We start from the raw sequence: 20,628 nt of genomic DNA, 5'->3' as shown, positions 1-20,628 counted from the left end.
CATGCGAGGCCTCTTTCTCCAGGTTGTGGCACACCCCACTGCTCTGCCACACGTAGATCAGTTTACTGGAGCCTCACCACAGATACAGATTCACCTATCGTCACTGGATGTCCTCTGTGTCTACTTCAGGTCCTCCGTAACTTTCTCCTCAGATTCCTCGGAATCTGACAGGGATCAGATCCACTCAGCTCAGTCCCCAATCCCCCAGTGACAGTTGTGCCTTTTTTAAATTTAAATTAGCCTCTCTTTTAAAATAAGGGGAATGCAGTATTTGACAGGCGTGGGTTTGAAGCAGCACAAAGTCAAACTCGAGTGGTTGCTGTCATCATTACTGATCATCCGAGGAAACCGACAGTCTGTGTTACAGTTTTTCTCAACTGTTTGCCATTACCTATTGTTTGTTTTCATATTCAGCATGGTTGATTAAAAAAGTAAAATGGCCATTCTGTTATCTCCCTCTTTTCCCCAACTTTCCCACAAATTTACACAACCGCACGCACGCACACACGCGCGCAACAAACACATGCCCTCAACACACACACACGCAACAAACACACACCCTCAACACACACACACACAAGCAACAAACACACACACACACACACACACACACACACGCAACAAACACACACACACACACACAGTCCTGATTTTCACCATGTGGGAGAGAGCCAAGCCATGCCAGGTCAGACCAAAATAAGATGAGCCAATGGACGAAACACCCATTTTTGCTTCCCGTGTTTGGCTCTACAAAATGGCTGCCAGGTGTACCACAAGGCTCCGTGCTCGGCCCATTTCCTTTTCTCAATCGCTGCTGTTCTTTTGCGCTCACATCTCGTTGGCTAGCTCCTCCGTTTCTGTAGAAACGTCTCCGTTGGCGATCTTGGTGTTCTCCTCGTATCCAGGGGGCATGAAAGCTAATGTGTAGGGGTAAAGCTTGTGACACTCAGCGCGGTACGCCTCCACACGCTCTTTGCAGTCGCCTAGGACTCCGCTCCAAAGACACTCCAGCACATCCGTGCATATCTGAAAGGGTAAGGAAAAGGATTGACATTTTAAAAACATAACTCTTTATATTATAGGGGTTTATTCTCTTTATGGTCCACTTTTATTTACCTATGACTCATTACTAATGTATACATATTACATTAAAGGAATACAGCTGAAGCTGGCTGCAGTTACTTAATGCACAGATTGAGAGTAAGTATCGATCTTTTCATCAAAATGTCCTTCCATGAATACACACCTGTATGGTTCTGTTGTTGAGTGATTCATCTAGTGCAGTGGCCAGCTCCGCTGCCTTCATTTCTGTCGCTGAGTCCAGATACACCATCATCTTAGCAGCTGCAGGAAGCAGAGAAGAGTGAGTTTAGAGGGAAAGTGTGAGCGCAGGAGTGAAATCATCATTTTCAAAAAAACTAATGAGCTTATAAGAGGAAACAGGTGTACTCCATGCCTTTGACAAAAACAAACAGCAAAAAGAATTTCCTTATGTATTGAACTTTGATTTATTAACAATAATTAAGTTAAGAAATGTTCTGATGCATTTTTCAAATGAAGTCTCTCCATGTGGGCTCGTGTGTGATCTCCAGTCAACAGAAAACAATTACACGTGTCATTGAAATAAATATGTAGATAAAAAAAATCACTTACAATAGTAAAAGCCAACAGCACAATTTACTGTATTGTATAAAAAATAAGTAAATTATATTTTAAGTTGTTTGTATATTATTAATAAATGTTGATATTTCTTATGTGAGTGTGAGTGTGTGTGTGTGTGTGTGTGCGTGTGTGTAGCCTACCAGCCAGTCTGTGTGGTACGGAGTAAGAGTGCTTGGTGAGGTATGCCTGGTTGAAGCTCTTGGCGTTGCTGTCACCGAACAGCCGGGTGATCTCCTGCTTCAGCACAGTCCTAACCACCTCCGGCAGCTCCTTGCTATCAGAAACTACAGAATAGAGAGGTTAGAAACGATGGTGGGAGGAATGTAGAAAACAAAGACAAGAGGAGGCGGTGGGTAACAAGGGAGAAAGAGAAAGGATTCATGAAAAAGTTTCCACCAGCAGATTTACAACATATTGTGCATTTAACAGCTGTGACACTGTGGTATTAAATATCATCCTCTGTCCTACCTCCTTTAAAGAAGCGCACTAGACACTGGTGTAGCCATGGGTGGTCTGGGTCAATAGCCAGCGCTCCCTTCACTGACTGGAGCATTAACAAGTATTTTTCTGAAGAAAAAAATGACTTGTTGTAATCTTAATGTAAGGGACATTTTAGCAAAAAAAAGTCAGTGAAGTAACATTAAAATGAGTGTGTCCATACAAACCTTTCCTGAAGTAGATCTCAAAGGCCAGTAGGTGTGTGTCGATTTTGTCTTTGACCAGGTGTTTGAGAGGCATCAGGAACTTGACTGCTTCTTCCAGTGGATTTTCTACCTGTAACAGTCATAAGGGAAGGAACTTAAGAAACCTTCAATGGCACCTTCATAGATTCAGCGCTGTAGAGCTTTCCAAAACTGACCTTGACCAGTTTTTCAGGAACGAGCTCCTCTTTGGGCCCTCCGATCTCCTCGTCATCATCCTCCTTCTTCTTCTTCTGGTTCTTTAGCTGCTTCTCCTTCTCAGCGTTCTTCTTCTCCTCCTCCAGCTGGGCCTTCTTCTGGGCTCGCCGCTGCTTGTTCCTAAGCTTCTTCAGCTCTTTGTCCGAAAGGTTAGCTGGAGACGAGGTGACGAGCAGTGTTAATGATCATTTAGTGTTCCAATTTCCTTCTTCTTTGCAATGCAGAGCGTTTAAAACACTTTGGAACTGATCAGTTCCGCAGTGCTAATGAGAATCCACATCTGACTTTAGACCCTGCACAAAGACAACTCCTGACTCCCTGTCCTCTCACCAGTGTCAGCCTGTAGCTCCTTGTTGTCGTCAGCCAGGGGATTGTCATGGAGGCTCAGGTAGATCTGGATGGCGGTGATGGCTGCCTTGTAGTAGAACGGATGCATCCGGAGCACGTCCTCCAGCTTCAGTAGGTCCACGTAGGAGCGAAGCGTCATTTTCCTCATGCAGTAGGTGTGGAAATCAAACTGGTCATCTGTGATCTCCACAAAATGCTGGTGACAGTGAGGATGGAGGATCAAATTGTGAAACATAAAAGATGTATATAACACTTTGTGTGGGTGGTTAAGAAATCTTGTTCCAACATTGCGTGTAATTATGCAAAGAGGATAATAACTGATGGGAATGACTCACCCTTTCGATCTCGTGGCACTTCTTGAGAGCCTCCCCAAACTTGTTCATACCCTTGTAGGCGAGTGCACACTCTGTCTGGAACCACATGCACTGCATTTCATTCAGGTTCTCCACTGCGGATGCTCCCTCCTAGTTGAAGACAAAGTAAAAACAACACACACTGATGAGCAAAGGATGTGGTCAGTAATCATGTCTACTAACTTTTATTAAACTTTTATTACCGATCTTTGAATATAGAAATATGTTGACACCATGACCAGACTTGCTTAGTAAGGTTCACTCGGTCTGAACTTTGCAGCAGCTTTTCGTTTCACAGGATTTTAAAGTTTAGGAGAAAATTAAAGTTTTGGAGAAATTTAGGAGAATTGAATTATGAAAATCTGTGTTAAGTGGACATAAATCGTACAAGGCAATCATGTGAAGCTTACTTCAAAGTATTCTATGATCATGGCTGGTTTTGTGTTTTAACTAACTCATCTCGGCCTCCAGTTCCTGCCTTAGTAAACTTATACCCACACAGTAAACAGTAGGGGTGTGAATCTTCACTGGTCTAACGATTTGATATCACGATACAATGCATCCTCCATTCAATATTACTGCACATCATGGCTACGTTTTCATCAATGAATCAAAGCAGTAGGATATATATGAACTTTATTATTTTTACTGCTCTTAAAAAAGCACACTTAGCAAACAGCAATGTAATGTAAGCTATTTTATTTGGAATCTGTTTTTCCTCAGCAAAATTGAGTTATTTAACTTGGGCTTTTATTGTGAAGGGCAGAACGGAATAAGGGAGCGGATACGCTGTAGTGTGTTTGACGGTGAAAAATAAAGTTGTCTCTGTGTTGTTATTTCGTATAAATGAGACAGTACATTTGTGACAATTAACACTCAGTTACATCATCAATTATTGGCTGAATTGATGCCGTTACTTTTTTACTGAAAACGTAACGGAAGTAGGCTTTAATCGATTATGGTATCGTCACTGCATCGATGAAGCATTGTCCACCCCCGCATCGCGAAGCATCCTAGAAACGATTAATTTCAACACCCCTAGTAAATAGACACCATTTTTTAACTCAAACAAACTAAAGGCAACTCCTCCCTAAAGCTCTTCTTTTTTTTCCTTGGGTTTTTCTCTCACCCGTGTAAACTTGGAGCACATCTCTTCCGCCTCTTTGATCATGCCAGCCTTCAGCATGTACTTGGCACACTTGGAGTTGATGAATCTGTCAGCGGTGTCAAGAGCCTGGGCCTCATCCATCCACTGAGCAGCCTCTTTGATGTTCCCAGCATGCTGTGTTATAGAAAGGTCAATTCAACAAGTTGTGACTCGAGACAAAAAACGAGAACATTTCTCATTTACATACGCACCAGTCAACAAGTGCACAAATGTGTGGGATATCTTACCTTGTAAATCTTGGCTTTGATGAGGAAGAGTTCAATGAGCGTCGGCGTGCTCTCAATGGCTGCGTTGATGTATTCTAAAGCCAGTGTCTGCTGGCCAATTAAGTCATAGTGCTGTGCCAGGAAGTACTGTGTCCAGAGCAATGTGGTCGGAGGCTCCTCCTTTCCATCATCTGCAACAGTGCAAGCAGATTCTGTAAGACTAGGCCTTCACCGTTGTAAACAAAAGACTACAACTAATAATAAGTTATTTCACATTACACTTAATGACCAAAGTAACATCTGCTACATCATCCAGAATTTGACATATTTTCCTCACCGTTCTGGTTGAACATTCTAGAGCTTTTTAAAGAGGTTTCAAAGCCGACCACCAACTCCTCTATTATAGCCACCTGTAAAGAGAAAGGGGACAGAGTAAGTCACCTCACATGCAGAAGGAAGAATGCATCTGAAGGAATATTACATAATATCAAACTGTCCCTCCCTTCCTCCAGTGCCTTATGTAAGCTGGCTTCATGTGAAGTGAAGTTTAAGTGTGATTTCTATCCGTCATCTCTAGCAGCAGTGCGGTCACCTTTTCTTTGTCGTTGTACAGTGATTTGATCGTGGTGAAGACCGGCGGACAGCCTTTAGTGAAGTTCATCCTCAGATACCTGTCCAGACACTCTCTGAACTTCTCACCTGCAGACAAACAGTGTGAGACAGAGAGGATCATGAAACACTTCAATGACTGGAAAGTTCGGACGATTTAGAAAGGAAAGGAGGAATAACACAAAACAAAAACTTAGGGCCCAAAAATCATGTACGCAACTGAAAACCACTTAAACATACAGAATACAGCTACTAGTTTGGGATCATACTCTGACAACGTGGACTGAAATTTAAGTGAAGTTTAGCTGAAAGGAGATGTGTATAGTTGGTCACACCAGAGAGAAAGTTGAGGGGCAGACGGCGAGGAACCAGTCCTTTGGGAAACTTCTCCCAGGCGTCCTCATAGATCTTGTGTCTCTCCTCTACGCTGCCTGGAAAAGAAAAGAATAGAAAAGAAAATTTTGTTTGTGAAATCAAGTGGACATTTCAATGGGCAGCGATGAGAGGATGATGCGAGAAAGAATAATGGGTCATACTTGGTTTTAAGGCGTTCTCCAGGCCACGGTAATAGGACCAGTTCTCTGGGTTCCTCTCCTGCAGTTGACGGTAAACTTCTGTTGCTTCTTCCAGACGCTCCAACTTTAACAGCAACTCTCCTACAGAAGCATGAGAGGAAAAACTCTAGTGTCACAGTACACTTGTTAGAAGATGCTTAGAATCTAGATAAAAAAAAAACCCAACTAAAAATCAGTTAACTTGAATCTTCAAAGATACGGCCAACTGCACCTCTGTGTCAACACTCAGCTGGTAGTACAAACGGTAAATATCTCTCTCACCATGTACTAAAAACTAGAGCTTAGCTTTAACTTGCACGTAAAATGGACCAGTGTGTAGGATTTAGGGGGATCTATTGCCAAAAATGTAATATAATATTCATGATTATGTTTTCATTAGTGTATAATCACCTTGGAATCACCCCTTTAAATATAAATATCATGAGTATTTCCTCTTCCACAGAGAACCTCTATGTTGTTGATTCTAGAGTTACCCAGAATGGACAAACCAAACACTGGTTCTAGAGAGGGCTTTTTGCATTTTTACGTGACCTGAGGTCCAAATTAGGTTCTCCTACACACCTGGGAGGGGAGGTCGAGGTGAGGGGGTATTCGATGGTTGCGACCTTACCCTTACACACTGGACCTTTTATCATATCCAAGGGTCTTTGTGATCACAAAGAGCAAAAGAAACTGTAGTCACTCAAGTACACACGTCTTCACCCTTTCAAACACCAGAGCCATGATATCCAAGGGTCTTTGTGATCACAAAGAGCTATGTACTGAAATAGTTGTGATGCTTACAGGCAACATAAAAACAAATCCCTGCACTTTCATAGTTAACATTATATTTAACTCTGGTGGAGACACACGTTCTACATGGCTCTGGCATCATGTGTCATTAGCTACAGTTAGCTAGTAGCTACTCCAACATGAGTCAACAGGACAACAAAATGCCTGAAGCTAAACGGTCCAAAGCGACAGGATTCCGACTCGGAATGTATGGCGTTTCTGTAATACTCGTGAGGGAACATAGCAGGCACACAGAAAAGTATCTGCGAGCAGTTGAAGGACAGTTGCGAGCGAGAATTTCTGCTCCGCATGCACAACCGTGGTTCTGAGACGAGTGTGAACGCGCCCTTCACTACGCACACGCAACTGCTCAACACCAGCAGACAGTCGCTCCTTCGTCAAGTTGATTTTGAGACTTTGGAGGCGGAGACAGTGACTGATGCACACAGGGATGCACCGTGGGTGACACCATGGCAACATGCCAAACACATCAGCCGCAGTGTGGGCGTAAGGTTGGAGCTGGAGTATTTTGCTGTATTAAGCACTGAAACTATTCAGTGTTAAATTATTGTAGTTGGGTTTTATTTGTTGTGAGTTTTCACTTATTTATATTTGTATATTAAAGATAAGTATATTTTAAACTTAACAGTTCCAATTTGCCTTAGCAATAAGACGACTGTTCCTATTATTGACTATCAATTTGTGTTTTTTTAAAGAAAAAAGTATCGGTTCTGGCACCAGTACTGCTTAAAAGTATGGGGGAAAACCCCACCAATTACAAATTAGGGGTTAAACTGACTTCAGTGTGGCATTAAGAGTGCGCGTGCAAAAACACAGCTGACCCACCTCTTGTCTCCTCCACTGCCAGTTTGTCGCAGATCTGCTTCTCGTAGTTGGACAAATGCTCGAGTGCCTCCTTGTACAGGCCAGCTTCTCTCAGCACCTGGTTCTGGTACAGCAGCAGCTCGCTGTACTCATAGTCCACTTTGTCTGGAGACGTCTGGAGAGAGACAGTGATGAAGGGAGGACAGCAGTACATTTAAAATGTTACGAAGGAAGAAGAAATTCTTTTTTTGAAAGATCTTTTTTTTGCGTGGTTGAGACCCATGAACACCCATATTTAAGACTCTTAAGAAGAAGACCGGTTGACAACAACACACCAAGATTCATCAATCAGCAAGTCAGACACCTACAACATGACAAGAAATGTGAGCAACGTGGTTACTCATCTTACACTGCAGGGTGTTGCAGGGTCCCTTAGTTAAATCCCTTTCTCATTTCAGATACCACATGACGGATGAAGAGGACAGACTTTAGTTATGAGCCCTGATTGTGTCTAACCTGTTGTGTTTTCCTGAACTCCTCAATAATCTTCGCAGCCATCTCGTAGTCTTCCAGGAGGTGATAAGCGATGGCGTAGCCAATCCAGGAAGCCCGCTGGGCTGGACGCAGCTGCAGCAGCTGGTACCGTGTCTCCTACAGAAAGAAAATGAGCTGTTATTTTTCTTTTAGTAATAATGAATCAACTTGGGCTGACCCGTTGCCATGGTAATTGGTGTCCAAATTGGTGTTGCAGTATATGTATTACCAAAAAAAGCCAAATCGACCATGAAATAAGAATAAGGAATCCAATTATCCATGACGCATCAACATTAACTACTATTTCTTCACAGACGACGCCTTTTTATAATCTAGTTTTGTGCATCACAGCTCTCATCTGGTGTTACAAGCACTGACACTGGGACAGTGACACAGACTTTCAAATGACAGCACGAGCAAGAACAAATTCAAGTTTTGAGAAGATTCAAGTTCCAGATATGCTAAAGGAAAGCAAAACATCACAATTCTGCTGTACCAGCTCCACCCCACAGTCCTGTCCTACATCTCTTCCATTTGTCTCTGTCGTAAGGACTCAGTGTGTTGTGTAGCTGGGGAGACAGACAGGATGGGGTAGAAGAACAATTTTGCTGATTCATGATATCGACACCAGGATGTTGCTAGCCTAATAAAATGACTCAGAGCCCCATCCACATCTTTAATCCTTTCAATCTTGCCATGTCGCACCTCACACTAAATAAGCATCTAAATCCCAGGCTGTGTCCCATGAGAGCTGTTCTACATTGTTAAGGCCTGATAAGCAACCTGATATCTGCCTTTCGATAAAACGCATCCTCTCCAAATAAGAGTCCTACTGTGCTCTGGACACGGCACAGCGACAGATGGGAGTGTGTGTTTAGTAAAGTGTTTCAGCCTCAAAGTGTCGATTGTTCTTGTATTAGAAAGAAAAGTTCCCATGTTTCTAAAATCTGCTTTTCCACAGCAGGGTTGTGGGATCGAGGAGTGATCTTCTATAGGCCATTCCTGTGCTGTTACCTCTCACTTTTTCTTTACAGCAATGCAAAGCACATTGCAAAATGATTGTCAAACCCCTGTCCTCACCCTGTAGCCCTCCAAGTCTCGCATCTGGATCTGAAGCATGGACAGGTCTCGGAGGATCTGCAGGTTGTCCTTTTCCCACTTGAGAGCATTGCGGTAACACTTGATGGCCTCGTCGTACTTCTTGTCCGAGCGCTGCAGTAGGCCATAAACGTGCCAGCCTGGGAAGCACGGGAAGTTGAGGAACATAACACACACACGCACACAGGTCGTCCATACAATCTGATCTTATCAAACTAATATAAAAACATTAACTGTTATTGAGGTGATTTACTTTGATTAAAGTTAAGTGTGTCAACAACTGTTTAGTGTTGGTTGTCTATTGAACACATAAGAACTAATGCTGAACTAATTTCCTTCTCTGGAATCAACAATGACCAAGATTTTAAAATGATCTTAAAACTACCAATCATTCTTCTCAACATTTTAATTGCTTAAGTGTCAGAAACAACACACGCAAATGCTGAGCTACACCCGAAAGTATGACTGAGCATGTACACACATGTTGAACACTGCCGCTATTGCTAACTAAGATATTTTAAATTAGTGGCCAAGCAGGCAGGGAAACATGCAATTTTTGAAGGGCTGCAACTAACTAACTAATTATTATCGATTATCGATTAATCTGTCAATTATATTCTCGATTAATCAATTAGTTATTTGGTCCATAAAATTGTGAAAAATGGCAATCATGATTCCCAAACCCCAAGATGATGTTTTGTTTTGTCCACACACCAAAGATATTTAGTTTACTGTCAGAGAGGAGTAAAGAAACCTGAAAATATTCACATTGAATAAGCTGAAATCAGAGAATTTAATTTAAAAATTACTTTAAACGATTAATCGATTGTCAAAATAGTTTGCGATTCAGTAAGTAATCGATTAATCGTTTAACTGTAGCAGATCTACAATTTTACCAGTGATACGACCAAAAACTTAAATAAATTTGTAGATTCTAGGGATGGGCAGGCATAGTAAATTCCAAGATCGAGGGATCGCATCAATTCCTCGGGGCCAATTGAATAATTGTTTTTCTAAATCTATTTTTAGAACGAAACGCATCTTTCTGCAATAACCATGCACAAAAATACAGTCTACACAACATGTAATGCTTATTCTCAATCAAAACAGTCACAGTAAAAAGATTTATTTTTCATAACTTCAAAACATTTTTCCCTTACAAAAACGTAATTAAATTCGCGGGTCACACTTAACTTTACTTAACGTCGAACAAACGCTGTAGGCCTGTAACGGGAAAAAAAAAATTGAGGCTCAAATTTACACAGAAATTTTTTTTTGGAAACACAGTTTTTCTGAAAAACTAAAGTAAATTCAATTCTTGCTCAGGAAAACGAGCATGTCAATGTGTTCAGGAGAAAGGCGAGAACGCATTCTGTTTATGATCAGTCCCGCTGCGGAGAGACGCGCTCCGCTGACACAGGTTGTGGCTGATACCTGAACATTCAGTGCGTGTCCTCGTGCCGGTCAACAGGGAAGCCCGGCGCGCACTGGTCTAGCTCTCACTCGCTGCTGCGCACCTATGTCGCCTATGCCAAGAACCAGCCCTGCCCTCCATGTCATCTTGGCCATGCACAGTAACCCCGTCGAGTATGTCAGACAACTTCTCTCTGATGGTGAGGCAAAGTGCTGGTTCCAAAAATCTAGGCTTCCATAGGGGCTTGTCCAGTGCTTTTAATTGATAAACTCATTTTCAAGCCAGTGCCCTTTAAAACAAAGTACATAATAATCAGCATACATCCTTCAAAAAACACAATGACTCGAGATAACAAATGGTTCAAGGTAGGCCTGGGCGATATGGAAAAGAAATCTCATCTCGATCATTTTTTTCATATTGATCGATATCGATTTATATCACGATATAAGTCAAATCACTATTACTGTCAAGCTTAAACGTTGTGAGATGTAAAGATAGAATATTTAAACCAAAGTTCATTTTGGTTTAAGTATTATGTATTTTCTGTGAGAAGTTGAACATGACAAATGTGCTGTAGAACATCATACAACTGTTGCTGTATGATGCACTTGTATAAACACAACTGCTGCTACAAATGCTTTCGACACAGTTTGCAGCACACGCTACTACTCTGCTTCTTGTCGGACTTTAAATATTCCTCGGCTGTTCCCTTTTAAACAATGTCCTTATGGAGTTATTTTACTATCTTTATAAAAGAGCGTGGTCTTTCGATTTGAGCGCAATGACATGATCGCTGTCTCCTTGCGAGTGCATTTGCTTACTTCTTACGGCGGTTACTCTTTAACCCGGTTCAGCCACTATTGTTAGCGTTTCATCGCCTGACCCTAGTTTAAGGCGATGCTAAATTATAGCAGTGTGTCTGCTCAGAGATATTTAGATTTTAGACGGTGCTTAGGCTGAGATAGCACTAACTGACTGAAATGTGAACAGACTCCATTCTGGACTGGGAGTCAGAGAGAGAGACAGACAGAAGAAAGAAAAATGGAGGGATGTACTGATTGTGCCCCAAGGAGACAGGAGGTCTTTTGCACAATGAACAGCACCTCAAGGTCCTGTGGCATCTCTCTCACATACGCAACAGATTTACTAAGAGTAAATCTCCTTCACCACACATTCTGTGTTTCTGAAATAACTGTAAGGATACAGACGTGGCTCTTGAGGTCATTGCGCAGGCCTCTCCTCACCAGGTCGCAGGCCTCCTCTTTTTTCCCCAGACAATTGAGGGTCAAGCCCTTCATCGCCAGGGTCTCTGAAAGGAACACAAGGGTACAGGAAACAGTGAGGGATACACTGAACGAAACAGGATAGGATACATTTCCATATATCCAAACGTCCGCTGCTTACCTCCATGTTCTGCGAACTTGGGGTTGGACAGGATTTGTTTGCAGAACTTGAGCCCGTTTCTGTACTGTTTGTGTTCGTAACATCGCTGTAATAAAGAAAGAGAGAAAAATCACATTAGACCAAGAGAAAGAGAGTGATGATTCAGAGAGAAAGAACAAGTGTAACACTCATATTGGAGTTCACAGCCTTGTCCTGACTCATAACATGTCCTATGTCCTGTCAGTAGACTTGTCTATATGTCGCACTCAAGGTGAACTACTGCACATATAAAGGACACAAAATTGTGCATTCTAGTGCATATGTATGACACATGCAGATTTATTTAAAAAAATTTACATACTAACAAGCACCCACAATGTCTCAGCTTTGCACCGAGTCTTGAGTAATAAATCTTCATTCCTCTATGGAAACAAACAAAAATAACTGCAATGGAATGTATGTTTTGTCGTGACTGGAAATCCCACAGAGAAAAGATGGCATTGACCAAAAGTATGAGTGGAAGATGGCAACAAGTTCTGCTCCATCCCAACTCTAAAGCCAATATGCAAACGATGCCTTCAAGCATTTCAAACCAAGGGAGGAAGCACTTAAAGACAGGCATCCCTATCAGTTCAAGGAATTCATGGCAAGTGAGTTTCAATTCATATTAACATCATATACAAACTGTTAAACATCTAATCCATATCTTGTAATCGGCCCTGCACGTTGGCATGTTGTTCGAGGCAGCTGACACTGTTGCTGTGAAACCTTGCGTTCTGCTCCATACAATGTTTGCAATAGCCCTTTGCTAACAACAGTAACGCAATGTAATGTTACAGGCTACCTAGTAGTAAGCTAACATCAGCCATTCAGTCTCTGTCCCGTCAACAACCTGTAGCTGATGTTCAGAGTATATAAGGTGTGTGCGTGTGCGCGCGTCTGCGCCGGTGCAGAGAATCAGCGTATCACTCTGCAAATCAGCTGTTCGACTCAGAGCTCATAAAGGTATCCTCTTATGTCCACAGTGAATGTCATGTCTTCGTTGCTTTCATAATCACTCATTTTTGTTTTCTTGTGTCTTTTGAATTAGCCGCGGTAGCTCTGAGTTGAACAGCTGATTTGCAAAGTGATATGCTGATTCTCTGCACCGGCGCGAGATGGAGTGGGCACATACATGGCCACTTGAAGTACACTTGAAAAAAAAGTGAAAAAAACTGCTGTCTGGCGGCAAACTAAAGCAGTGAAAAAAAATACTGTATTTAGAGTACAATTGAATGGATTTTTTTTTTGGTGCCCCTCTGCAACAGTGGGACTGTGACTTTCGCTACTTCCACTTCTCCTCCAAACTCCGTAAAATGACAGCGCTGATCACCATCTCCATAAGGTAACATATTAACTATGTATAAGTACCTGATACAACCCCACTTCAAAATCACTGAACTATCACTTTATCACTGTCAGTCATATCAGAAGCTCTTCAGAGGCACAGAAAATATGATTTCTAAATCTAAGCTCAGTATTGTTTTAAATACTGGGAAGGCTACATGCCACTGTTTTTCTTTTCTCCTTTATTAAGAGTTGCTTAATTTTATTTATTTTATCTAGAAACCATGACTTCCGATGGCCAGGTTTAAAACTAGTAAAGCTGTGCCATAAAAAGTTGATTGCAAAGTTTTGCACATCTTAAGTTGTAATGCTAAATTGTTTCTTCTTATTTATTATTTGAAGGATACATGCCACCATTGTGTTGTTTTTTAATGTAAAGTTCAAATATTTTTTTAACAAAGGAGTTATTGTTTAAGTATTATTGTTCTTGTTTTCTTTCTTTTTTTACACTGTGGTATCGAATTTGGTATTGAGTGTCGTGTACTTTTGGTGGTATTGGTACCGACTACCAGATTTTTGGTATTGTCACATCCCTAGTGTGGAGTGGATGATCTATGGCTTGGCAGTCAATAACATTTAGAGAAATTATTCCAAAAATGCATCAGGCCTTCCCCAACTTACGCCAGCCTATTAAAATCAGCAGCATCAAATGCAGCATTAACAGTCAAATCATGAAAAAGAAACATCTGTGTAAGCTGATAAGACTTATAATTCCTGGTCAATGTTTTTTTTTTTTTAAGAATTACAAATTGATGTCTGTTATGGTTTTTTTGTATCAAAATTGTTACTTTATTTCAGTGGAAAAGGAGGTACTTTGGCAAAGAGGTACATTTCAGATACTAATGTAATAGGTAGTAGCGAAACCAAAGTCTTCATCACCGTAACATAATATAACTACAACACAATCTGACACCGGCGACATCAGGCAATTTCTGTCAGCAAAGCCTCACAAAAAGTCACACGTGCATTAGCTAATAGACTGATGCTACTACAGACACGTACTGCACTGTACATTGAATGTATAATAAGCAACATAACACGACCAGCTGTGCTTATCCAGCATGTTCTCTGCCTCACCTAAAATAACTTAGCCCCCTGGGTTACAGAGTTTGTCGGAGTGGCGGCTCTAGGCTGCCAGGATCACTGCAATGAGCAAGCATTAGATTTAGGGGAAAACTACAGTACAGGTGCCACATTAACCACACGTTGGGAGGAAGGCAGTGACGAGGATGATTACTGTGGTTGGGTTTCAGCTAAGCAGAGGCATTCATGTTCACAAGTGTTTCAAACTCTTCTTCTGCATGACCTAGTCAGAAATACTTAAGATGTCCGAAACCGTAACCATAATGCATCTAGATAGTCCTGGCTTAAACAGTTCAACAGTTAGACTCTGTTCCACCCTACTGATCCTGTCCTGCAGCATGTTGAAAATTAGCAAAGACCATAAGGCTCTCCCCTTGTGCACAGGCACACTAGGATTTCACAATTGTGAAAAGTAACCCCTGTAGCAACAGATTTCTCTAGTGTCTACATGACTGTGAAGGGAACACTAGGGCTGTGTCTTCCGCCCCCCCCCCCCATTCAGCTGTAAAACTGATTTTCTCATTTGATGGAACTTGGGTAGACATTAGGAGAACTTCATTGGATTATTTTTTTAGTCTTTTCTTGTGTCCTGTGTTGTATGTACAGGAAATATTCATGTCCCTTAGTTCTTGTTTACTTTTAACTTGTGCAGTCGTAACTTATTTTGTGCTCCTAGCTGCAACACAAGTTTTCCCATTTTGGATGAATAAAGTACTGAACTGCAATGCCCTGCAATTCCATATGTACAACAGGGAAGTTTTCATGCAGGGCAGGGACAAGACTAAATGAAGTGCTGATGAAAATTGCTCTTTTAAAGACAGTAATGGTGCAAAGTCCTACTTCAGGTTAGGCTCAAAGTAAGGAAAGGTGTATCCCCTTCCCCTGAAAGAACAAAATTGAATCTCATCCAACTTCACTGCCATACAAAGGTTGGACAATTGCCAAGGCATTCGGGCACCCAGTCTGGGAAAGCTAGTCCCAAACTACAACTTGTTTCAAGTTGCATATCACATTCCCACTGCAGAGAGGTTTATATTATTTACATATAAATATACGGTTTATACACATTTACAACTGTTCAAATTTGTAATTATTGGTAAATTTTACAATTAATGAGCATGAAAAAATATGAAAAAAACAATTTCAATCCATCATTTAACAGTGTGCCCCCCGTCACTTTTCAAGATCAGGTGCAAGTCCCAGGTCTGTTGTCCCCACCACAGGTATAACAAGTGAAAGCCAGTCCTCTCAGCAGAGCCCCCAAGTAAGAAACAAGAACAAAGCTTATCTGAACCTGTAAGTGACAATAACTGGCTCACTGCCCACGTTATTCACCGTGCACTTCCCTGGAAAGTGTGTGGCTTGAGGTCAGAGATTTGTAACAACACACATCGACAACGACCGTACGAGAACAGAAGAGGGAGACTTGTTCAGAAAAGCTGCAAAAAATTCACAGACAACTCGGTTGCCGTTGCACCGCAAACCAAGGAAAGTACACTCAGTCCACACCGGTTCAACCATTCATCTGACCCCCACACAGCGGGGCAGGTGGCAAACACACGGACTCAAACATGGATGGATGGATGGATGGAGCAGTGGATGGGTGGATGGGTGGGCTGCTAGCTGCCAGGGCAATGCAGGCCTGCGGCCGATCCAGATTTGCTGACACAGTCACACCGGTGCTCCACCAACTCCCTATGGTTTACACACACATGCGCTACCAGTTCGGCCTAATCTCACCCAGACCGGGGGTGGTAATGTGTGCAAACCCAAGCCCCCCCCCCCCACCACCACCACCACCAGACACGCACACACACACACACACACACATAAACACACAAACAGATTAACACTGACAATGACTTAAAGTCTGCTAACCCAAAGATATCTCATTGGCTAGCGTTAGCCGATTCGCTAACGTCAAATGGCCGGCCAGGGAGCCCGGATGGTAGGTGAGCGTGGCCCCGGTCTGGCACATATCAAGTGTGCAGTTATTTACCGGTAAACACGCGCACGTGCACCGAGCTAACAACGGACCAAAGGCTACAACACGACTAGCAGGAGTCTGGGACGCGGACGTCACAACATGCACGACTGTTGCACTGGCTAGCGAGCTAGCCATCGTGGGACCTCGCGTCACCGCTGGTTGTGTTCGACAAGCGGCGAGGCCCTGTCTCGATTACCGAGCTTGCTTGGTCCGATTCTTTGAGCGCCGGTGGGGTTTTTTTTCAGCAGTGCCGCGAAAGAGACAGTCAGCTTCACCAAACAGCTGACCAGCCACTGTTGTACCACTAGGTTACAGTGACAGTGCATATCAGGGCCGGGCTAGCTACCTCATTCAATGGTGCCATTTTGCTAGCCAGCTGAGGCTAACACCGGAGGGCTACATTGACAGTGAGCGAGCCTCCGACGGAGCTTTCCACTCGCCACTCTTCCGTATTAACTTTCGTTAAACAGCCCTCCGACGGCCGACTCACCAGAATCCTCTTGAAGAGAGCGTTCTCTTTCGGCGGTAAAGTAACCGTTGGCATTGTTGTGGTGGAGATCAGCTTCCCCCTCGACCTCAGCACATGTAGCTAGAGTTAGCCCCGGTAGTCCAGACGAGTAGAGCTGAGTGATGGCCCTCGCTCGCCTGTTCCAACCGCTCCGCTCGATTGCTCCGTTTTCTCTCCGCGCACACTTCCTCCTCACGTGGGGGCGGAAGCACGAACACCATTCAAAATGGCGGCGCCAGAGGATTTTGCGTGTGATTTCATCTATTTATTTAAAACATAAATAAAACGATATTTCAGAATACAAATCTTAAAAGCATAACACATATCCCATAGGCAAAAATTCAGAAGAAACAACGAAAGCCATAACAAAAAAGAAATAATAATGAAATAACAAATGAATGAAACGAAAAAACAATAAAATAATAATTCTTAAATTTCTGTCTGGGGTCAGATTAAATGAAAGGCCTTATAAGCACTCATAAAGATGAAGAGCATTTTTTTTTTTAGATCAAATCCATTTTAAGGAATCTAAGAAAGGAGATAATTCTTTCCGAAAAGTAGTGAAACGTGGGGTAACTTTAAGGAATTTGTATTTGTGTATAAAATATTTGGTAGACATCAAATTATGTAACAGAAATTCAAATTTTTTGTCCTCTGCAATCAGACCAAATTTAATATTACTATAACTCAAAGCTGGCATAAAAATCCTCCCGGAATGAATTATATGTATTGCAAGAAAAGAAAAGATATTCTATTGTTTCTATACCCGAATTACAGAATGTAAATTCTTTAAGGTCAATGTTAAACCTCAATTTCAAAAACGCCTTGCGAGCATGAATGTCATTCATTATCTTAAAGTGCACTTCTTTGGCTTTGGGTGGTAAAGGGAATGTAATATACACACACCTAATTCTTTTAGAGGCCATAGTGGAGTAATCATTCATTAAGTATGCAAGATCTGAAAAAAATTATTTTTACATTTCTTATCTGAAAAAAGGCAATCTTTAATCCTTTCATTGTGTTTAACAAAACTCCTTGATTGTACAAATAAGGGCTTGGGGAATCTCTCTAATTACAGCACAATAATCCCTAGTGCATGTAAGATTGTATTTGTGCTTGAATTCAGCTTAATCTAACATGTTGCCTCTATCATCCATTCGATTTTTGTGTCAAACTTTTTGCATACATAATTCTGTTTAGTGAAGCAACAACTAATAAACTATAAGCAAACGAATGGGGGGGGCGGGGGGACTTTTAATCAGTTATTGCCTATTGCCAAACGTGTACAAAACACAACGTCTTGATCGTTGTACGGAAATAAACTTGTACAAACTGAAACTGGCTTGACAGGAAACACTGAGTTGACCTTTAATTTTAATTTAAAATGTTGCAGGAACTGAGAAATTGATCATTGAGTATTAAAAAAAACTGATTAAAAAAAATCTGACGAGTGGATTAGTTGTTTTTGAATATACACATTTAATATAATCCAATATTATAGAATTCCATACATTTGATAATTAAACAATAGTTAACAAGATATGTACTGAGTGGTCCATTTGACACAAAAATAATCTGACTCTTGCCTTTATTCGGAATAAGACATCATTTAAGTTTATGATGTTTATATGAGTTGTTAATACAATTTATTCATCTTTCCGATTACATGTTACAGAGATTAATCTGTTTATGACATCAAACAGATAAAAATGTGGGCAGTATGTTAATTTTAACATGTACATTTTTACGTGATTTAATGTGCAACGAGATTCACCGTTCACAATTTTTACATTTCGCTGTCATCATGTTGTCATGAAATCCCATGAACACAGCCATTATTTAAAGAGAGGGCACTTGGAAAGTCCATCGGGCAGATCCTTTATTTTCGATTTGCAAGAGGTGTTACCAACGGATGCTGACAAAGATGCCTCTCGATGCAATTGGATAGACATATTACCAGTGAGAGCAATGAAACATGTGACATCTGTTGAGCTGGGATTATCTGTGATTCTGTGGATGTTGTTATCAGTCTAACAACTTATATGCACATCTTCTCTGCACTGTTTATGAGTAAAACAAAAGTTTTCATACCAGCAAATATAAATGCTGATACTGATATGTCTGTGAAAGATTCACAAAGTTTTGGGCAATAACTAAGAGATCGGTCGGGCTATAGTAAAGACTAATTTATAGTTATAATTCAAGTGTTCAATTAAACTATTGAAGCTTCATTCAGAACTAACATATGCTCACTTTGATATACATGTACTTTTAAAACAGGGGAATTAGAAATAAAACAGGTCTATAATAATCAATGAACACCACAGCCACATTTGTGCAATATTTTGTCCATAGTCTTTTTAGTTTTTTTAGTTTTAGTTTTTTCTTTAGATTGTTCTTCAATTTTTCATCTATCTCACGCTCTGTGTTAGTAATATATTAGTAGTAGTATATTGGTAGTAGTATATTACATAGTAATATACTGCTAATCCTGTGGTCAATTGTTGCATAATCTCTTTATATTTTGTTTTTTTAGTAAGCAGAGCTTAAAGAAGAAACAGTTTTGATCTCCAAACCATGTACTGTGACGTGCTGCAGTACCACTGAGCGAGGCACTGAGCTGACAACTGAGTCTGTTTAAGGAGCAGTACGTCATTATGATGAGTCCTCTGCTTGTGTCTCATAGACTGTAAAAGAAAATGGACGTTGTAGTATTTATTTTTTTGAGAAGTCTTTATAAAAACTTATTGGAAGTGATTGACAGAACAGTTTAAATACATAATGTTATAAATCATTGGCAATGTTTGGATCTTTCTTCATCAAAAGTACACGTCTGAACAAAGCTCAAACAGCAGGGACTCAAGTATTCGACTCAGTCACTACAGACGTAGTCACCATGTTCGGGGAGAGGAGCCAATGTGGAAGTGCCTGAAACCTGTATCCTTTGAATGGCCAGCAGAGGGCGACTCTGCCGATTGCAAAAATAAGTTAGTTTATATGGAAGTCTATGAGAAAATGACTTCTCAATTGATTTATAACATCAGTAAACATTTTCCTGGGGAGTTTATGGTATAAATGTATAGTTTCAGTCTTCTCTCGAGTTCAGGTTCAGACGATAAAGATGCATTGGCCCGTGTGTACAGCAGGATTGACAGCTAGTGTTGTCCAGTAGGTGCAGGTTGCAGGTGTAAGTAGAGGTGCAGGCCCCACCCCCTGCTCCTCCAAACTTACTTCTGGTTTCAAAAAACCAAGAGTTTGTGACGTGTTTACATGAGTATATATTTTTCTTGTTTAATAATTTTGACTGAAAAAGATGTAAATTCATTTTAATGAATGTATCTAATTAAAAAATTTGATCACCTCCATTGACCTTAATATTTCAATATAATCTAAATGGATAGGTGGTTTGATACCAGGCTTACCAGTTCTTTTTCTCCTTAGCAAGACACTTCTGACCTGGTCTCTGGTTCAGGAGAGCTTTGATACTAGGGAGACAGTTGCAGCCCATTTTCTAAAACCGTCTGTGCATGATGGCTCTTCATCCACTGACTCCAGCCTCAGTCCACTCCTTGTGAAGCTCTCCCAAGTTTTTTGAATCGACTTTGCTCGACAAACTTCTCAAGTTTTCTCGTCGGTCATTGTCTAGACAACTGTCAAGTCAGCAGTCTTTCTTATGATTGTGGTTGCATATATTGAACTAGACCAAGAGATACGCATTATTTATATAGTATGAATAGTAAGTTACCCAAACTTATAATGAATTTTTCATTTTGAGCTGTAGCCTGTAATTATTGAAATTAAAATAAAAAATGCTTGAAA

At 41.1% G+C, this 20,628-nt stretch overlaps 1 protein-coding gene across 1 annotated transcript; it reads right to left on the bottom strand.

Annotated features, from left to right (window-relative positions):
* Positions 1-677: 677 nt before the first annotated feature.
* naa15b (N-alpha-acetyltransferase 15, NatA auxiliary subunit b) lies at positions 678-16,999 on the bottom strand. The gene is made up of 20 exons (XM_035636835.2): positions 16,792-16,999; positions 11,867-11,951; positions 11,667-11,771; positions 9,031-9,188; positions 7,933-8,067; positions 7,438-7,591; positions 5,782-5,901; positions 5,581-5,676; positions 5,229-5,335; positions 4,974-5,046; positions 4,658-4,827; positions 4,392-4,544; positions 3,245-3,373; positions 2,892-3,105; positions 2,522-2,715; positions 2,328-2,436; positions 2,131-2,229; positions 1,803-1,946; positions 1,247-1,344; positions 678-1,026 (listed from the first exon to the last, which is right to left on the bottom strand). Exons 1-20 carry the CDS (start codon positions 16,843-16,845, stop codon positions 829-831), a joined length of 2,595 nt encoding a protein of 864 aa, XP_035492728.1. The 5' UTR covers positions 16,846-16,999; the 3' UTR covers positions 678-828.
* Between the last annotated feature and the right edge of the window lie 3,629 nt (positions 17,000-20,628).

Source organism: Scophthalmus maximus, chromosome 8 (assembly GCF_022379125.1).
Source record: "Scophthalmus maximus strain ysfricsl-2021 chromosome 8, ASM2237912v1, whole genome shotgun sequence".
Lineage (NCBI taxonomy): Eukaryota > Metazoa > Chordata > Actinopteri > Pleuronectiformes > Scophthalmidae > Scophthalmus > Scophthalmus maximus.
The sequence above is the reverse complement of the archived record's forward strand: the minus strand, read 5'-3'. Positions and strand labels throughout refer to the sequence as shown.